At 44.6% G+C, this 14322-nt stretch overlaps 2 protein-coding genes across 8 annotated transcripts in view; one reads left to right on the forward strand and one right to left on the reverse strand.

Annotated features, from left to right (window-relative positions):
* Nucleotides 1-1056: 1056 nt before the first annotated feature.
* Nucleotides 1057-4328, reverse strand: LOC111863609 (inhibitor of nuclear factor kappa-B kinase subunit epsilon). The gene has a single exon (XM_023850080.2). It carries the CDS (start codon nucleotides 3527-3529, stop codon nucleotides 1229-1231), a length of 2301 nt encoding a protein of 766 aa, XP_023705848.1. The 5' UTR covers nucleotides 3530-4328; the 3' UTR covers nucleotides 1057-1228.
* Nucleotides 4329-4551: 223 nt separating this feature from the next.
* LOC111863589 (protein MTSS 2) overlaps nucleotides 4552-14322 on the forward strand; it is an 87645-nt gene continuing 77874 nt past the window's right edge. For 6 of the 7 annotated variants that reach the window (XM_033751118.1, XM_033751119.1, XM_033751120.1 and 3 more), the window contains exon 1: nucleotides 4553-5182. In XM_033751118.1, coding sequence (XP_033607009.1) covers nucleotides 5111-5182 — 72 coding nt within the window. In that variant the 5' untranslated portion in view covers nucleotides 4553-5110. Of the gene's footprint in view, nucleotides 5183-14322 lie in introns of all 7 variants that reach the window. The other variant, XM_023850049.2, reaches the window with a different exon arrangement.

The raw sequence follows: 14322 nt of genomic DNA on the forward strand, positions 1-14322 counted from the left end.
TTCAAATCTCTCGATTCAACACACTGATCAACCACTTTTAATAAAAAAAAAAATGCAACGGTTTGAACTAATCAAAGTAAATGTAAATTTCTGAGATCTGAGGTTCTAATTTTTTTTCACTTAGTTGGGGGGTGGAGTCCAACTGGATTCACTTGGCACGGCAGCCACTGATTGGCCTACTATACCTGCCCCGGGTGATTATGATGGAGAATTTGGTGGAATGAAGATTGGCAGGGGAAACCAAAGTACTCAGCGCAGTCCCAGGATCTCATAGTGGTACTACTGTCTTCTGGAACATCCAACATGCTTTTTGAAGATCATTAATTACATTACCAGTAACTACATAGTGCTGAGCATACTCTGTTTGGTCCATTGGACAGAACTGAGAGAAGGAAGCGGCAGTTACAGTATCCTTTTTCTTTCTTTCTTTCTTTCTTTTTTTTCTTCTTTGGCCAGAAACAAGTCAAGTCAAAATGTCCAACATATCAGTCAGTTTAATAATACACCTTCGTCGCAAACCTTTACACTTACATTAACAGGTATCAACTATGCTGTACATTACAATACTGCTTCTGGACCACATGTCCAAATATGAATACTGTTAAGTGCTGCACACAATCCTGAGGCCAGGCATCTGTTGGTTCCAGATCTTGACAATCCAAGTCTGATCTGAGGCTGTCACAGTACTGAGTATGAAGAGTGCAATCTTCTGCGTTGTAACACTACGTAACTACGTAGTTCATTAACACTCCTCAAAAACATCAAGGAATTTCTGTCAAACTACACGTTATTACATCTCACATGACAATATTGTTGATAATCTTGGCCTCAGATAAAATCTGACCACCCCTTGGTACTGTGAACTGTCAAACACATTTCTTTTATCTGGATTGAAATATGAATTGTGCAATGTAAGATTTGAGGTTTTCACGGCAGTGACTATGAAGAGAGCGTCTTCTGGGGTGTGGCACCGTGTAGATATTGCGTTAACCGACATTTTGGAGGAATGTATTGCCTCCATCTTCAGCGTAGAAGAAAAAAGAATAAAATCTACCCTGAAGATGGAGGCGATACGTTCCTCCGAAACGTCAGTTAACACAATATCTACATGGCACCACATCCCAAAATGCTGTTCTCTAAAATGTGAAAGTTTGTGCCATACAGACGGCTATTTCTGTTCTTCCACCTCAGGACTTGCACACCACCCTGACCCACAACGCGTAGCATGCTATGAAATGATTCGCTGCGTCTCCTCTCCATTGTTACCACTGTCCCGAACAAGACTCTCTGTAAGCTGTTGGAACTGCATCAGAATCTGCGAGTTTTCCTTCACCATGGACATCACCTCACCCTGCACTGCCATGATGTCCTTGAAGCTACTGTGGATCACCTTTGCGTCCTGACGCACCTTGTCTATCTGTTTCACAGGGGCAGGCTTTGTTCTGGCTTCCTGCCGAGCCCCAAGTTTCTGATAGAAGACACGGTCACTGTCTACCAGGCGAGAAGAGAACACTTCGAGACGTTTCTCATAGGCATCCAAGTCCTTCTCGAGTATGCGTACCTGAAGATAGACTGTCTGTGCCATCTTATACCAATCTGCTAGGGCATCAGCCAGCTGGGCAACGGCAGGCTGGCATTCTGTGTCAAGAAGTAAACGCAAACGCCGTCCAGTCTCGCCAACCTTGATCCTCTCCAATACATGAAACTGTTCATCATTATAGGTAAGGCTCCGGGTAGCTCGGTCACGCAACAGGTGTTGCCACGAATCACGCAAACGATCCACCATCGTGCGGGCTCTGGCAGCAGCACAGGATTTTGCAGGGCAGGACAAGTCACGAGTAGTATCAAACCACTCGTTACGCAGGGCACGTTCAGTAACATATCGCTGGTGAAGCTGCTGGATGGCAGGTGAAAGTTCATTGACCAGTTCACGGCTTGGAGCAGTTAAGTCACCTTGGCTGTCACTGTCAACATTACCCAGTAACTTCAACAGGCCCTGTATCATATTATGTGCACGTGTCACTGCCTCGACAGACTCCTCTACATGCTGGGTCAAGTAACACAGTTTCCTGCTTTTGGCCTCCACATCCTTGAGTTCTTTAGTGACCACTGCAGTGAACTGCTCCACACAGGTGTGAATAAGGAGACTGCCTTGTGAGAGCTTCTCTACACGTCTCTTGCAGGCATGCCCCACACTACAGCATGTCTTGGCAAGGCTCGCATCAGTCTCCACTGACACAAGTGTTGGAAAACTGGGAAACTTGGGTATGTCTCCTTCTGAAGCCAATGTAACATTGTTATTCTCCTTACTCAACAGCATCAGGGGTTTATCTTCATGTGTCACGGGGTATGAATGACCAGCAGGCAAGTCTTCAATAAGCGACAACAACACTGAGTCCCGGTAAAGAAGAATCTGATTGGTTGGAGCAACATCAGTCTGCTCCTGCACCAAACTCTGCAACCTCCCATATGTCCTCTCTGGAGAGAGCAGCTCCGCACACATCCGCTCAGCAGGGAGGGGTTCTCCCGGTGTTCGATCAGGAGGGAGGTACACCCTAATACTTTGTACTTTATTCATATAAAATATGTGAATTAGTTTGCAGGATAGTATATATGTAACTTCCTTGAAGAACCTTTCAAAATTCCAAATTCTCTGAGAGTCCACTTCCAGGAGACCTGCCAGAAGAGGCGTAACCAGCTTCTTCAATCCTGCACTCAATTGACAATTGTGTGGCAAGTCCTTGGACCATTCTATTTGCCCATTCTCACTTGTCTGCGAACCAGAAATTACTCCAGATGCCTTCTTCGTTGTGATATAATACATTGTTTCCTTGTTACGCCTACCACCAAAAGGTCGAAATGGTAAGTTACCTGTAGCAACATGGTACAGAGTAACACCTATTGACCACAAATCAACTGTTGCTCCAAATGTCTTGCCTACGGGTTTGCGAAGAACTGCCCGTTCATACATGTCTGGATGGAGATATTCTTCCGTTCCATACAGTGACATGAACTGCTGATCTTCCTCCAGTTCTCTGGCAGCTCCAAAGTCAGTCAACTTATATACAGTGCTTCCATCATCAGTAATAAACTTCATTATGTTACCAGGCTTCAGGTCTCGATGTACAAGTCTGTTATCTCGCAGATGTTTCATTCCAGCAGACAGATGTTCTAAAACAAGCAGGAACTCCTCTTCTTGTAAACCGTACGTATTTTCTGGATCATCCAAAATATTAAACAGACTGCCACCTGTGCACAGCTCCATCACTATTACTTTGCCCCTGCTTTCCTGTTCCTCCTCAATGGCAAGAAGTTTAACAATGTTTTCATGTTTAACCCTTTTTAGTACTTCGAACTCGCGCACTTGGACATCATGGGGTCTCATATGACTCAACTGATTAAATGTCTTGACTGCAACTGGTTCACCGTTGTTTTTATTCACACCTTGAAAAACGGCGCCTGTGGCACCTTTTCCCAAAACACTTGTGGTACACCACACATAGTTGGCCGATCCCCTCAGAAAAGACATATTGATTTCAAAAATTATAATGCATGCGGCGTGTAACAGTCTGTTACGTAGGCCAAGGTAAAATCTCAAACAATATCAGTAAGAATCCGATATTTCTGCTGGTAAAGTTGGTGAAACTCCAACATGAACGTCTTCCTTTATCTATTCAGCCATTAACTACACCCGTCATCCTTCGCCTATCGCATACACTACAGTAAGAGGGTTGGGGTATTACAAGAAACGCGCAGTGATCATGGCCTAATCAGACTTCTACACGTCATTCTGTTTGCTTCCATTAACAAGCTTTTCCTCCAATTGTACTAACTTTGCCTTACTAATATGAAATTTTCTGGTTCGAAATGTTGTGCAAAACTATATAATGTCACATAAGTGAAGATAATAACCACTGATTTGATGCGTTCGATGACAGTACGGCCTAATAAAGGTTGCTGTTTTATTCTTGGCGGCTGCTTGCTAGATTTAATCTTCGAGCCTGATGATGGAAGCAATACGTTCTTCCGAAACTTGTACCAGACTATATGGGCGTAAGAGCCCAGAAAATAATACTCTACCGATTACGTTAAACGCATTACACAGACACATACATAAATACACTACATCTTCTCAGCTGTTGGCTGTTCGGTTTAGTTGGCCCTACTGATTGGCACAATCGAATGAAAAGTATCGACAGACTCGAATATCTAAGAAATATTGATGGATTTATTATGTTTAGAAAGCAACCTAATTAATTGCTCCACAATCACCCTCACCTATCATCCGGAGTTGTTACAAGAGGCCAGAAGTGGCCGCGGTACAAGAGACTTAGTCCCAACCCACTAGCAATAAGAAAAAATTAACGCTTACGCATGCAGCGTAGCAGCGTCTGTGATTCCATGTGGCTCTTGGCGTGATGGACGTAATTTCAATGTTGTCAGTTAGATGGCAGGATTCTGCAATGGGCTTGGATTAGAGGGAAACAAGTATCCTGCAGATGGGAGTAGTAAGAATGATCTGCGGTACATTGGCCAAACAGCAAGCAATCCAGTTTTTAACCCATCTTGCTGGTAGAAATAATCTGTGGAAATAATGATTGGAGAGAAAGCTAGGGTGAGGGTAGTTAGCGGAGAGAGGATTGTTTGTGATCGTCTTGGTACGAAAGGAGAAGGACCCATGGTGGTGTTATTAATATGAGAAAGACAGAATTGAAAACGTTTATTTCACTCAAGCGAACAGCCTAATCATTGCAGTTAAGTAATCCTGTTTCTGGGACTGAGGGTAGTCTTGTTCCTGCGGCATTGTATTTTACATTTGTGTTGTATGTTGGCCTACAGTGACTTAAGTGTTTCATAATTTTGAGTGGGATGAATGAAGTCATAGTGCTATTGGCCTGAGTATGAAAACAAAACAACGTGTTTAAACTTTTGTGAACCAGACGCGAGGGGAGCCAACACCCCACTATGGTAATAAGTGCACCGTGTTTCCATGTTTGTTGTGCTTCGGTCATGAATTCTGTGAAGGAGTTCTTATTAAACACCCTTGCTTGGAAAGGATACGAGTAATTCTTATCTTGTCTTAGGAGTGTACCAAATTCAGTAAATCAATATGGAAGGAAATGTTGAAAGAGAGTGCAGTGCTCTTGGAGGACTATTCCAACAAATCATCAGTGATATGAAAGTAAGTAGAACTAATTACCGGAAGATGTTTTATATTTTATGTGTATTATGATACTTTAATTGCATTTGTGAATTGTGTACAATGCAGAGCGTGGAGTTTGGCGGTATGTACTTCGTTGTTCGTTTGCCCTCACGTGAGTTAGAACTGCAATGAGAATGTGATATTAGTAAACAAAATTATGTTTTACTGCATTTGACAGAATGTCACCAAGCGGCAGTTAATATGTCCTGATATAAAGAATACTAATTCCGACGCTGATTATCTTAAGCAGCTTTCGATTCTGATGTATTTGGTCTGTCAGAACGATGTAAACAAAGAACTTTTATTATAATTTTGCAAAGAAGAGGCACATTTCCAGTTCAAGTGACTATATATCTGATACTTCAAGTTCTTTTAGCATGGCGACTGTCGTATATTTAAACCCAATTTAAAGAGTGTTGACACAAAAGCTTGCCACATACTCCAAACTAATCTCATTCAGATCCGTTTTAATATTGACCCTCGTTTCCGTTTGAGTTTCATCCTCCTGACTAGTCAAAATGCACAATCCTTGCTGTAACTAGCAATAGTAATGAAAGGAAGTAAAACCTTGTTGATGTAATTTCTTCTTAAGGAAATATGACGCGGTAGAAAAATTTCCGGCATTATTTGAAACGTGGGTAAATGTCTGCAAGACTACATGATGTCACATCCCAGAGGACAGGAATCTTCATCGTCACAGCTGTGAGAATCTCATCCCCCCCCCTCCGCACACACTCTTGTTTAGCTTCACTAATTGAGTGGAACCGGGTTGAAAGATGAGGGCCTCATGTAGTATTTCCTGCGTAGTTGAATACCCGTTGATTTTGGAGTAACACCCTATGCTGGGGATCAGCTAGTTACTTGAGGGGCCGTCCTGACTCGTATTTTGTAGCCCAGAGTGAAGTTGTAGTTTTCAGGATTTTGCAGCAATTATAGTTCAGATTTTGCTCTTCTGGATTATGACACCGTGTAGTTTTGTTTTCCATTTTCGTACATGTTAGTCCCATTGCCTGGGATCGGGTTTTAGATCCTGACCCCCCCCCCCCCGCAAAGTCTGAGTGACCATCTTCCTGAAGACATATGGGACAGTGGACATACGAGTATAGCTTCGTCATTCTTGACTTCGGCACTGGATGGAAGTCAGTGGTCAGCTTCACGCCCCGGCCCCTTTACCTCTGGGTAAAGAGACCCCGATATACATTGTATAGGAGGCTGGATGGACCCCAGTGGAGAAAAATTTCTTGTCCCAGCCAGGACCCATAAAACCTAGACAAATTCTAACCTCACTCCCCACACATACACCTCGACCCTGAGAAGAGAGGCAGCATATACCTCTGCAATGTTGATATCACGACACAGAGGACAAGTCTGTATAAAACTAGTTTCTAACGCCCCTATACATATACAGGGTGTCCAAGGAGGAAATGTCAGTAGTCTCGGAGGTCATAGTTTATATGTGTCCAAACGGTTTCCGAGATAGAGCTGTTTCACTGTAAAGTGGCAGTAGCAACACGCCATGGCCTCACACAAGTGGCAAAGTGCACTGATGTTGACGGTGGAATTTTAAAAAATGCATTATACTAGGTAAACTGTACCAACTTTGTCACTTGAACAATAAATACCGTTATCAGAAGCACTACGTAATGTCTCTGTCTTATCAACAGTTTTGTAACTGTACAGTGAAACAGCTCTATCTCGGAAACCGTTCGGAATAGGTCACATGTACATGTACACATTTCTGCTTAGAATGACCGATACTGTGACTTCCAAGAATATTGACCTTTCCTCCTGGGACACCCTGCATATATATACATACATAACAATTGGCAAAACACTGAAACCGAGCGGTTTGGCTTAGCGGTAATCCTCTAGACTCGTGTTGGAAGCTTAGTTGGTTGAAGCACTATGCTACAAGCCGGAAGGTCGCGGAATCGAATCCCGATGAGGTCATGGGATTTTTTCTTTTAAATTTACCTAGTCCTTCCAGCCGCACTGTGGCTCTGGGGTCGACTCAACCTCTAACAGAAATGAATACCAGGAATCTTCTTGGGGGTAAAGGGCGGCCGGTGCGTAAGGCTGACAGCCTTACCGCCATCTGTGAGCCGATTGTCTAGAAAATGTGGAATCCTCGACGTTTCACAACCCTATGCGCCACGACGGTCTGTTACAGGGATAGCTTTACTTACTTACTTTACAGTGAAATAGCTCTATCTCGGAAACCGTTCGGAATAGGACACATGTACAGACACTTTACTGCTTAGAATGACCGATACTATGACTTCCCAGAATATTGACCTTTCCTCCTTGGACATCCTGCATATACATATGTATACATATATAACAATTGGCAAAGCATTGAAACCGAGCGGGCTGGCTTAGCGGTAATCCTCTAGACCAGCCGTGTCAAACATGCGGCCCCCATAACCACAAAGTGCGGCCCCTTTTAGAGCTAATTGATATTAAAATCAATATTAAAATTTTAGTAGAAATATTTTTTGTAAAGACAATTTTCCAACAGACAAGAAGTCTCACGCAGACATAAATTAGCAGGCTGCAGGAAATTCAGTGTTTTGCTATTTCTAACATAATTTCTTGGGTAATCTCTCTTTTGACATAGGAAAGCTGTTTGATACTTGTCAAAAATGGCATTCTCTTGCTTTTTAAAACTGTAAGATGTGTGACTTTAGGTAATTATATTGAAATTATTCATAAATGATAAATAAAATTAAATTTTCTTGTATCAAAATCTAATGTATATTTCTATTTTGAAGTGCGGCCCTGGACTATTATTTAGAGGGCTGAGGTGACCCTCCATACAAGTTGAGTTTGACAGGCCTGCTCTAGACTCATGTTTTGGAGCTCCTTGGTACGAACCCTTTTTGAGGCACCGGACCATCCCTACTGATGTTTTCATGGTTTTCCCCAGTCCGTCCAGGCAGATGCAGGGACAGTCCCTCGAGTAAGCGTGGCAGCGCTGTAAGATCACATACAGAATGCTCATTATATGAATGTTAAAGTACACGGTACAGAGAGCGTAAGCATTTTGCATTAAATGGTTAATGTTGTGAACAAGTGTTTTCTTTATGGGGCGCCTTGCTTTCGAAGCTTTTGTGCAAAGCCCCCATTACTGGTCATGCCCAGTTTGCTTAAGAGCTCTGTTGCTATTCGGAGCGGCTCCTTTAAACGAAGCAGCCGCGTGTATCAGGGCCTTTTTGCAGTTTGGAGCAGGCGCGCGGAACTTAACGAAGAACGGACGGCCCCTTGACGCCTGGAGCGTAACGGCGACTTGAGCTACAGATCCTGAATCTTTTTAATTTCTTCTTGTTAACCTATTTGCGATCACCGCACTTTGTGTGAGTGTGTGCGCGTGTTTCCTCCATTTCAGACTTCAGACCTGTTCCAAAATGGCTGCAGATGTTACGTCACTGGAGGCCACCCCCTACGCCTGCATTCCCCGCCCCCAGCCATTATTACAGCCCCTTTATTTGTGATCCAACGTCCGTGTCATTTAATGTAATTAAATATAGCAGAGTCTGTGAGAAGCTGATAGTGGCTCACCTCGTCAAGAAATTCCCTGCCTTATACTTAACCCGAAGTTTCATAGCTGCGTTTGAAAGATCGTGGCACCAGTCCCAGTTCTGAGCCACATAAATCCAATCGCACCCTCACGCCCTGTTCTACTAGTATCCATCTTAATATCTTCGTGCCCTCTACGCCCAGACCTCCCCAGTGGCCTCTTCCGATCAGGTTTTTTGAATGGAATGGTATATGCATTTGTGTAATGTGAAGCCCAGAAATGTTTCTATGGCGACTTTGAAATGTATGCAGCTTTGATGAACTTGTCTGTAGTACAGAGAATAATGTAGCAACGCAATCTGTACTTACACAGCTTGCTTACTTGCGGAGCTGAGCCCTTCTTGAGGAGAAACCAAATCTGCAGCTACTCAAGAATTTCCCAGCATTTTATGGAACTCGAAGTTTCATTACCGTGTTCACAAGAGCCCTCCACTGGTCCCTATCTTGAGCCAGATCAATTCAGTCCATACCATCGCATCCTATCTCTCTAAGATCCATTTTAATATTGTCCACCCACCTACGCCTTGGTCTTCCCAGTGGTCTCTTTCCTTCTGGTTTTCCCAGCAATATCCTATATGCATTCCTCGTCTCCCCCATTCGTGCTACATGCCCTGCCCACCTCATCCTCCTTGACTTGATCCTTCTAATTATACTTGGAGAAGAGAACAAGTTATGAAGCTCCTCATGCAGTTTTCTCCAACCTCCCGTCTGTACTTACACAGCTACATAAAATAAGCATTTATTTTCAAGCAGTCTGTTTTCCGGTCATATGCAGCAGTGGAAATTCAAATGTTAGAAGAGCCACGGGCTGGGTTTTATAACGAAATAAAAACATGACGCGTCACTTTGATCCGCTTGCAGAAGGGAAGGGGGAAGTCAAATGAAATTTAAAAACAAGTGACAGAACCATAAAGTGATTTGGAGTATTGCCAAACGCATTGGGGCCTAGCACCCCCCCCCCCAAACAGCCATTCCCATGTCGGGGTTGAGATATTTATCTCGTTTGTTTCGTAATGTATTTGACGACTGGTTCTGTTAGAGCTTTGTCCTACTATTGTGTGTGTGTGTGTGTGTGTGTGGGGAAGGGGGTCCAAGACCATTTGTGTCTGTATGGAAACCAAACTTAAAATTCACGTATCAAGAAGGACAAAAATAGCAGTCTGACTGTAAAGGGGTACAATGAGGAGCCTCCCCATGGCCTGTGTAGAAACATAAATGACTGCCTCCTTACTACAGAGAGGAAGTTCGCGTGCCCCAGTGACCCGGAGAGTATGCTGGCGGGAACGTAAGCTCCTGGTAAGGCTACCAATGCAAGACAGGTCACAGGGTAGGGTCCAGACGGAGTGTAGTCCCTGATCCTCAGGGTTGGGGGTTGGGCGTGAGGATAACGCCTCAACTGTGTAAAAATACACTGTTACGAAACCTCCAGAGGAGGCTAAGACCCACGCAGGGCTGCAGCGCTAAGTCTTACAGACTGCTAAGGAACAATCTTAACAGTTCAGACCTTACAAATTACCGATAGAAGCGCTGGAACCGAAGATCAAATTGGAAGGTCCCCGAGATTTGAGGTGACCACGGTGGTGGCTACGAGGATTTGCTATCATCTTCGCCCTGACGCCATCTAGTCTCGTCATCTGGCACGTGCCGGTCGCTTTACCCCGGCGGAAAGAGCCCTGTGAGTCCCTATGGTGACTGAGATACCCCTGCTCCGTTCGCGTGCGGGAAAGGTTAAGTTGCAGCTGTTTGCTTTCTCAGCTGTTTCTTGTTTCCTACTGTCTGTCCATGTGATTCATGGGCCAGTACAGGTCGTGTGTCTGCCCAGGTGCCCCTTCCAGAGTCGGGGAGGGCGGTGTAGGGTTCAGTGGACGGCCACACCGTAGTCCCCGGTGCTGCATGTCGGGACCCATGACTTTTACGTGTTTTGAAATGGGGCCGTCTCTTCGACCACAGACCCATCCTCTCGTGACAGATGATTTTTTACATAAGGACTACGAAAGAAAGTATTCAGTTAGAAAATAAAAATTGCTGGTCGTGAGTCTCAAGGGGCTTGTCGCCAAGACGAACGGATTTGCCGGTAAACCGCCAGTCGTAAAGTAACTCTGACTCTGACAAGAGGAGGGGTCTGACTGCTACTGGTCATCCCCCCTCTATTGTTGGCTCTCACTCTCCAACTTTGCTTTAAACATTGACTGACTGTCTGCAAAACTGTTGCTGGTCCTCGCCAGCACAGTGATTCTGTGGGACTCATGACCATATTTTACTGTCTGACGGCTCTGGGAGCCTTCAGAACCTCCTCCTTTAAACACTATCAGAGTCAGTTGCCGGTTTACCGCCAACCAATTCGTCTTGGCGTTAAGTCCCTTGAGACTCACTAGCAGAGATTTTTCCCAACTGAACCTTTGCGATCATAGTCCTTATGTAACATCCCCTCTGACGAGAAGATGGGTTTGTCTCTTTTGAATATTCTTCGCCTTTGTCAAGTGTACATATCACACATATAAAGCGTGTTGTTGAAAATTCTTCCTTGTTCACTATATACAAGTCCTCTGTCAGACCAGGCTTTGTAAAGCAGATCATGCCTATCTTACGTATCTTATGCTGCAACGGCAGCTTAGTCAGTTGAACGGCCATAAGCTTGACCAGCACCATATTTTAATTGCTTCGGAACACCCTCGTGCATTTTGTCCCGCGCTTGTTTATATCTTCAGAATCTATCAGAGATCTGCTGACAAGGGCCAGGAGTCTGTTTCCTCGAAACTGGAATAGTGCCGGACCGCTGCACTAACCTACGGAGCGAGCAGCAGCGGCAGATACTGTGACGCAATCAGGTGTACTGTGGGGTCAATGTACCGCAACGCATTGCGGGGCCAGTCTGGACTTGAATACAGGGCAGCCGGCGATGTGTGGGGACCGACCTCGCAGCTTCTTCTCGAATTTAATGTCCCTGTGAGGATAACACGCGCCCCAGTTCTTGAAAGTCAGGCGTACAGAATTGTGTTGTTGGATTTTTTTTTTTGTGGTGGATTAGACGACTTAGAGAATTTCTCGTTTATTTAAGAAGTTGCCCAGACTGTACGCCGCCGAGTGACGGGATGAACGATGAATTGGCAAGGATTTTTAAGCCAGTCGTGCACTAATTTGATCATGGCAGGCAAGTGCCTGGAGGCACTGAGGGAAACCACGATAACACCTCAAGTAACGATAGTCCACACGCTGAAGCGTTAGCGAGGGGTCAACTTAGTGCGGATTTGTGGGTCCTGTACAAGGAAATTCTTGTAAGATTTGAAGTTTTCACGGCGGTGACTGAAGAAAGCAGCCTTCTGGGATGTGGCACCGTGTAGATATTGTGTTAACCGACGTTTCGGAGGAACGTATCGCCTCCATTTTCAGGGTAGAAGAACAAATAAATTCCGCAAGCGAAGAGTTTCTTCTTCTTTCTTCTACCCTGAAGATGGAGGGGATACGTTCCTCCGAAACGTCGGTTAACACAATATCTACACGGTGCCACATCCCAGAAGGCTGCTTTCTTCAGTNAGGAAATTGATGGTTTACATTCACATGTGAGACAAATGAGCGCGCGTACCGGCCTCAAAATAATAATTCCAGATTGTTCTTTGACCTCTTATTTTTCTCGTCTCTGTGCTTAATTAATAACCACGCCATGACACGTATGGGGGAATGGAGATATAGCTCCATCGTTCTTGACCTGGGCACTCGATTCTTGTGAGTGGTCAGCTTGACGCCCCGGTCGCTTTACCCCCGGCGAAAGAGCCCTCGTTACGCATTGGAGAGGAGGCAGAGTGGGTGCCAGAGCCGGTCTGGGCGCTATGGAGGAGAGAAAAATCTTGCCCCTGTCGGGATTTGAACCCCGGGCCTGTAGCCCGTCGCTATACCGACTCAGCGATAAAGATGAGATTCAAAATTTGAACTCACCAAATATTGTTAGAACGATCAAACGGAGGATGAGATAGGACATGCAGCACGCACGGTAGGGAACATAAATGCATACAGAGTTTTGGTAGGAACATCTGAAGGAGACAGGCCCAGGCGTCTGTTGCCAAAGCAGCCAGAGCGAAGTAGCCTAGAAAAAAGGCGGAACCGTCATGAGCGAGTGCTCAAGTCTTGACATCCCCGGCTGAGGGCAAAGGTCGGCGGCCTTGACATCACGCGTATCAAGCCATTTCACGTGTCCAGACACACCGAACATTACTACCATTAAGCCTCTGTCAAATACGGCCGGGGTTCGGTTCCCAGCAGGGTCCCGACCGACTCTGGGGCCCACCCAGCCTCCTCTCCAGTTGGTGCCGGGGCCTTTGTTCCCCCGAGGTAAAGCAGCAGGGGGCGTAAAGCTGACCACACCTCAGTGTAGCACCAAGATCAAGAATGGTGGAGCTGTACCTCCACTCTCGCATACGTCTTCATGGCACAGTGCTTAATTAATTAAGTACGGGAACAGTTTTACTATTTCACATTTCTATGCGGTTTTCGCCAGCATCTTGCTCCCCCTTAAATCCAAATATTGTCCTCAACAACCCCTTCTCAAACACTCATCGCCAGGGCCCGGATTTTGATGACCTGAAAATATTTTAAAAATGACCTATAAAATGACCGAAAGAATCCAGAAAAATTACCCAAAATATGACCGAAAAATGTAATAAGCAGGGCCCTGATTTTGATGACCTGAAAATATTAAAAAATGACCTATAAAATGACCGAAAAAATCCAGAAAAATGACCTAAAGGAGAAAAAAAGAACACTTCGCTTCCATGCAATTATGAAAAAATGACCTTAAACCAAAAAATGACAAAAAAATCACCTATACAATTTACATTTCTGTACCCAGCAGCTCATATCCGAGATTTATATATTTAAGAGCATCGCATAGGATACAAGGAAAAAAGATGACATGTCATCAAAATCCGGGCCTTGCTCATCACTGTATGTTCTTTTCTTGATGAGAGAGGAAAGTTTTACACCCATACAAAACCAATTATGGTTTTGTATATTTTAATCTTTACGTTTCCAGATGGTTCAGAATCGTTAATTCTCAGTGTTGACCTTGATGAAGTACTGGCCCCCAGTTTAGTTCCGAGAGCCGGTTCTTCCACTGCCAACCGTTAGGATTTACTGCCCCGGTGTGACTTGGCCGATCCTGTATCAGTGCAGGTCGCGACTCACTTTATTTTCACCTCTTCACGTTGGACGATGGACAGAACCAGATAATTTTAATTCGGTGCTTGTGTTTTGCAATCCGGTCCCAGGGTCTTTAGTTCGTGCTCGCGGACATGTTGAATTCCGAGAAACATGATGAACTATGAAGAAAGCAGTCTTCTGGGATTTGGCACCGTGTATATGTGGTGTTAACCGACCTTTCGGAGGAACGTATCGCCTCCATCTTCAGGGTAGAAGAAAAAATATAAGAAATCTGCAAAGCGAAGAGACCGTGAGAACCGGTAAAAGCAGACTGCTTTCTTCATAGTCACCGCCGTGAAAGCCTCAAATCTTACATGATGAACTGTTTTGTAGAACTGCAGTCTGATGTT

Source organism: Cryptotermes secundus, unplaced genomic scaffold (assembly GCF_002891405.2).
Source record: "Cryptotermes secundus unplaced genomic scaffold, Csec_1.0 scaffold57, whole genome shotgun sequence".
In the NCBI taxonomy this organism is placed as follows: Eukaryota; Metazoa; Arthropoda; class Insecta; order Blattodea; family Kalotermitidae; genus Cryptotermes; species Cryptotermes secundus.